The sequence below is a fragment of the Corvus brachyrhynchos genome, unplaced genomic scaffold, assembly GCF_000691975.1.
Source record: "Corvus brachyrhynchos isolate BGI_N302 unplaced genomic scaffold, ASM69197v1 scaffold166, whole genome shotgun sequence".
In the NCBI taxonomy this organism is placed as follows: Eukaryota; Metazoa; Chordata; class Aves; order Passeriformes; family Corvidae; genus Corvus; species Corvus brachyrhynchos.
This window is the reverse complement of record NW_008239671.1, coordinates 146,600-152,620: the sequence shown is the minus strand read 5'-3', so window position 1 is coordinate 152,620 and position 6,021 is coordinate 146,600. Positions and strand designations below refer to the sequence as shown.

The window sequence follows — 6,021 nt, the reverse complement described above, 5'->3', positions numbered from 1 at the left end:
CGACGCTGTTGCTGCCGGGCAGCTCTCCCGGTGCTCCCTGCCAGGACCTGCGGCGGGGATGGGGCTGTGGAACACCCCCTGAGCTCCCTGCCAGGACCTGGGGTGAGTAATGGGGCCATGGAAAGGTCCCTGAATGCCCTGCCAGGACCCAGGTGGGGACAGGGCCATGCCACAAGTCCCTCCCTCGCCAGGATGTGACCGCAGGGGCTGGATGCAGCTGTGGGCCTGGGATTCCATCTGGAGAGAGGAGAGGAGCCAGAATCCCGGCTGGAGAGAGGAGAGGAGCCGGAGCCTCGCGAGGACGCGGCACCGGCAGCACCAGCCCTACCCATCGCCCCGCACTCACTTTGCCACCTTTGATCACCTTCTTCACCGCGTCCGAGATCATGTTGGAGTGGTATTCCAGGCTGGAAAAGAGTGGGAAGCACGGGATGAGCCCCTCAGAACCCCCCCAAAACTCCCCCTGGCAGCCCAGCACGTACTTGAGGTGCCGCAGCATGTTGGAGGCCGACAGCAGCATGGCCGTGGGGTTGGCGATGTTCCTGCCCACGGCCTGGGCGAAGGGGTGCCGGGCTCCCTGCGGGACAGAGGGCACGGTGATGGGATCATCCCTCTCTCCCAGCTTTGGGAATTCCCCGCTGGGATCGCCCTCCTCACCATCTCGAACACGGCGTACTCGGCGCTGTAGCTCTCGCCGGGCACGACGCCGGCGCCGCCCACCAGCCCCGCGGCCAAGTTGTCCACAATGTTCCCGTAGAGGTTGGGCATCACCAGGACGTCGAACTGGTAGGGATTCTGCACCAGCTGGGATGGGAATGGGGATGGGGCAGGTGAGGCCAGGAACACCTGGGGGAAGCTCAAGCCCACACCGGGACAGGGGGCAGAGCCCAGGTGTGGTGGGGCTGGATGAGCTCCAAGGCGTCTCCGATCCAAATCGTTCCACGCTTGGCACAACTGCCTGGAGCAGCAGCGATGGGATTAGGGGTTTTTAGGGATGCAAAGGGCAGTTTTTTAGGGATATGAACACGCCCAGCCCCAGTGAGGCTGCAGGAAGCCAGGTCACCAAGCCAGGTGAGCGGCAGAACCCGCCGTGGCCAAATCCCCCCAAATTCCCCCCGGGAGGAGCACTGGGAGCAACACTGGGATGGCCCCGGAGCCACAGGGTGTGCAGGGCCAGCTGAGACCGAGCTGGGAATACTGGGAATGCTGGGAGGGCTCCTGCCTGGCACAGGCACAACCCTGGCACCAGGTGTGCCCGGCTTTGGAGGTTCCAGCTCCTCAGGGTGGGAAGGGAGCAGGGATGGGGCCACAGCCTGTCCCGTGGCTCACCTGCATGCAGCAGTTGTCGATGATCATGGTGTCGAATTTGATCTTGGGGTACAGCTCGGCCACCTCCTTGCAGCACTGCAGGAACAGCCCGTCCCCCAGCTTCCTGCGGCAGGAACAGCGGGAAGGGTCGGCGGGAGAGCAGGGAAATCCTAAAGGCTGCAGGGATCCAGCTGGAACTGGGATCTGGGACATCACTTGGGGCTCTCATCCTGCTTTTCCCCCCTCCCTCTCCCTGATGAGGAAGGGGTTTGTTCCAGGTGGGAGGAGCAGGAGGAGCTGTCCAGGTGCTCCCAGCGGGGCTGACTCCAGAGCTGGGGAGCTCGGGATTCTGCAGGATTGACCCAAAGCCAATGATCCCACAATGCATGGGGAGGGGTGACGGGGTTGTTAGGGAGAGGCTGCGCTGGGAATATCTGGACCCTGGGTTAGCAATAACTCTGATCAGCAGCAGCCCCAGGGGGGGCAGAGTCCTGCTCACTCCTGGCAGCAGAGAGAGGGAAAACCCCCAATCCCAGGGAAATCCTGCTCTCCCTCACCCAGCCCTGCACGGAGCAGGATCACAGAGTCATGGAATGGTTCTGCTGGGGAGGGACCTTCAAAGTTTATGGATTCCATGGGCAGGGACACCTCCCACTGTCCCAGGGTGCTCCAGCCTGGCCTTGGACATTCCCAGGGATCCAGGGGTCCAGGGGCAGCCCCAGCTGCTCTGGCAATTCCAGCCCAGCCCCTCCCCACCCTCCCAGCCAGCAATTCCTTCCCAACATCCCACCCAAGCTGAAGCCATTGCCCCTTCTCCTGCCACTCCAGGCCGTGTCCCAAGTCCCTCCCAGGTGTCCTGGAGCCCCTGTGGGCACTGGCAGGTGCCAGCCCCTCGCTGAGGTCACACCGCTCTCTACAGAAGGCGATGCGGGCAGTGCCGAGGGCCGGTCCCTGAGGGGACGGGTTTTTTTTGGCGAGCTTGGCGATGCGCTGGGACTTGGCCCTGGTGATGATCTTCAGGCACTCGATCACACCCTTGACGCTCTGGGGGGGACAGGGGGGGTCACACACCTGGCACGGCCACCCCAGCGTGTCCCCAGCACCTGTCCTGCCTTGGGGTCTGTCTGTCTCCCTGTCCTTAGCACCGGAATTGTATTTATGATCTGTTGTATGCGTAATTCTTACATGCATTTATAGTTATGGTTAATTATTCTTATGATCAGTAGTTTTCCAATTAAATACTTCTTATCACTGGAATTTTGTTTCGGTTATTAAATTGTTCTAACCTCAACCCAGGTTTGCCTTTTCGTTCCTGTTCTCCCCACAGGGAAGTGGGAGGACCCCAGGAGAAGGGGGGTGCTGTGGGGTTAATCCAGGACAACATCCATCTCCCTCTGTCCCTTTTTCCAGGCATTATCCCCCCTGCAGCCACCCCAGTCCTCACTGGAGCTGTGTCCTCATCCCTAAATATTCCCCCAACTCCATTGCTCCAGGCAGGGCCACAGCGTGCTGAGCAGGGAATCAGGGAATCATGGAATGGTTTGGGTTGGAGAGACCTCAGAGCTCATCCCATTCCAGCCAGGGACACCTCCCAATATCCCAGCTGGATCCAGCCTGGCCTTGGGCACTGCCAGGGATCCAGAGGCAGCCTCAGCTGCTCTGGGAATCCTCAGGGCCTCCCCACCCTCACAGGGAAGGATTTCTTCCCAATATCTGCTCTGAATGTCCCCTCTTTTATTTAAAACCGTGAGCCCTTGTCCTGTCACTGCAGGCCCTCTCCAGCTCTCCTGGAGCCTCTTTAGGCACTGGAAGGGCTCTGAGGTCTCCCTGGAGTCTTCTCTTTCCCAGGCTGAACAATCCCAAATCTCTGAGCCTTCCCTCATAGGAGAGGGGCTCCATCCATGGATGTCTTTAGTGAGAGAAGCTCATTAAAGAGACCCGCTGCCAGAAATCAATGCACCGGTGACACCCACAACACCCACCCTGACACAGCCACCAAATCCACCCGCGCACCCAAGCTCGGCGTGAGGCACTGAAAACCACCCATTCCCAGCAATTCCTCCCCAACACCCCAGCCCAAGCTCCCCTTTCCCACTGGGAAGCCATTCCCTGCCTCCTGTCCCAAATCCCTTCTCCCAAATCCCTCTGCAGCTCTCCTGGAGCCCCTTTAGGGACTCTGAGGATCCCCTCGAGTTTTCCCTTCTCCAGGGGAACATTCCCAGCTCTCCCAGGCTGCCTCCATGACCGAGGGCTGTCCGTACCTCGTGCTCCAGGGAGCTGTACTCGCCCTCCGTCTGCTCCCGGATGATCACCAGGTCCAGGTTGTTGTGCCGGGTCTGGTATCCCGGGAGACTCTTCACGTGCACCACGTTGGCAAACAGGTCCAGCTTCCTCCTGGGAAGGGGCAGCGGGATGGGCTCGCCCGGGGCTGCTCCGGGCTCACCGGACACGGCTGGGGCCACCCTCCCCCCCCTCTCCAGGACCCCACGGTGAGCAGGGGCAGCTCCTGCTCCCTCAGGGAATTCTGCTTCCCAATAACTCATGAATTATTAATTAACGGGGTTTTCCCAGTGACAAATACTGGGGGCAACTCCACCATGTCCAGAATTCCCAGAAAAGCAGGATGGGCCACCAGGGACAGCTCCTGACCATGGATGGTCCCTCAGGAATTTTGTTTTCCAAGCCACACAGAATCCCTCAGGAACTCTGCCTCCCAATAACTCCTTAATTAATAATTAATAATTAATGGGTTTTTTCCCAGAGACTCTTCCCTACAAGTCCCTGGGACCACCCCCCTCTCCAGGATCCCACTGAACAGGGAGACCTCACGATGGTCCCTCGGGAATTTTCTTTCCCAGCCCACGCGCGATCCCTTGGGGTTTTCCTCTTCTCCCATAACTCATTAATGATTAATTAATTAATTTTCCCGGCACCTGGCAGGTGAGTGGAGCCCTCCCTCACCTGAGCCTCATGTCATAGGACGCCAGGTCTCCCTTGTACTCCATGGGCGTGTGGATCTTCCCTGCAGGACACAGAGTGGGATGAGGACACGGGGGAGTATTCCCAAAATCCCACCCCAACCTCCCCTGGCCCAGCCTGAGGCCGTTCCCTCTCCTCCTGTCCCTGTTCCCTGCAAGCAGATCCCGATATCCCACCTGGCTCCAAGATTTCAGGGAGTTGTGCAGAGCCACAGGGTCCCTCCTGATCCCTCTTTTCTCCGGCCTGAGCCCCTTTCCCAGCTCCCTCAGCCTCTCCTGGTGCTCCAGACCCTTTCCCAGCTCCCTCAGCCTCTCCTGCAGCTCCAGACCCTTTCCCAGCTCCCTCAGCCTCTCCTGCAGCTCCAGACCCTTTCCCAGCTCCCTCAGCCTCTCCTGGTGCTCCAGACCCTTTCCCAGCTCCCTCAGCCTCTCCTGCAGCTCCAGACCCTTTCCCAGCTCCCTCAGCTTCTCCTGCAGCTCCAGCCCCTTTCCCAGCTCCTTCCCCAGGGTTCCAGGTGTGACCTCCCCACAAGGACAAGGACAAGGCCACACTCCTCGGGCCTCTCCTCACCGATGAGGGCGACCTTGCTCTCCTTCATGGAATCCACGACCCGATCCAGCTTCTCCTCGGACGCCGTGTTCTGCACCTCGCTCAGGTGGTGCTCGTCAAACAGCACGGGGACGCCGCCGGCCTGCGACGGGGACAGAGGCGCCCGGTGTCACCTGGGGAGCCTCGGGGACACCGACGGGGACACGGAGCCCTGCACCGGCCAGGGCCCTGCTCGGGGAGAGGAGGGAACCGGCACGGTCGGACCTCTGGGTCCCTCTGGTCCCGAAGGAACGGTGATAAAATCACGGAATACTGAGGTTGGGAAAGCTCTCCGAGGCCTCGCCAGCACTGCCCAGGCCACCACTGGGGATGTCCCCAAGTGCCACAAACACAGGGCTGCTAAACCCCTCCAGGGATGGGGATTCCCCGTTTTTCCAGGAGGAATTTTCTCCATGTCCAGCTTAAATCCCTCCAGGAATGGGGACTCCCCCCATCCCTTTCCAGGAGGAATTTTCCCAATATCCAAGACAAATCTCTCCAGGAATGGGGACTCCCCCTCTGCCCGTGGGCAGCACCAGTGGGGACAGAGGGCACAGGGGCACTTGGGGGCACTCAGAGACACTCAAGAGACACACAGACACTTGGAGACACTCAGGGACACTTGGGGACACACAGGAACACACAGGGACACTCAGGGACACTCGTGGACACTTGGGGACACTTGGGGACACACAGGGACACTCGGGGACACAGACGTGGCCGTACCTTGAAGACCTCCTTGACCGAGTGCATGAGCTCCGGCCCCACGCCGTCCCCCGGCAGCATCGTCACCTGGAACGTGCCCTCGGCCTTGGCATTGTGGGACTGCGGAGAGCCGGTGGGGTCAGGGCGGCCTCGCCCCAAAAGCCAGCCCCAAACCGGACCCCCATCCCCACCCCGAGCTGGGGGAGGGCACCTGAGGAACGTCCACACCCACGGGGACACAGGACTCATCCCCAAGTGCCACATCCATAGGGTGGGGAAATCCCTCCGGGCATGGGGACTCCACCACTGCCCTTCCCAGGAGGAAAATTCCCAATATCCCACCTGGCACAGCTTGAGGCTGTTCCCAACCCCCCCCGGCTGCCCCCTCCTGTCAGGGACTTGTGCAGAGCCACAAGGTCCCCCCTGAGCCTCCTTTGCTCC

The 6,021-nt window shown here is 60.7% G+C and overlaps 1 protein-coding gene across 1 annotated transcript in view; it reads right to left on the bottom strand.

Moving 5' to 3' along the window:
* The window catches only part of IDH3B (isocitrate dehydrogenase 3 (NAD(+)) beta), an 8,195-nt gene extending 2,462 nt beyond the window's left edge, over positions 1-5,733 (bottom strand). Inside the window, exons 1-9 of the mRNA XM_017742412.1 lie at positions 5,602-5,733; positions 4,858-4,978; positions 4,270-4,330; positions 3,570-3,702; positions 2,216-2,352; positions 1,330-1,432; positions 658-804; positions 483-577; positions 347-407 (exon numbers count right to left, since the gene is read on the bottom strand). Of these exons, the coding sequence (XP_017597901.1) occupies positions 347-407; positions 483-577; positions 658-804; positions 1,330-1,432; positions 2,216-2,352; positions 3,570-3,702; positions 4,270-4,330; positions 4,858-4,978; positions 5,602-5,661 (918 nt within the window). The 5' untranslated portion in view covers positions 5,662-5,733. The remainder of the gene's footprint in view (positions 1-346; positions 408-482; positions 578-657; positions 805-1,329; positions 1,433-2,215; positions 2,353-3,569; positions 3,703-4,269; positions 4,331-4,857; positions 4,979-5,601) is intronic.
* Positions 5,734-6,021: the final 288 nt, after the last annotated feature.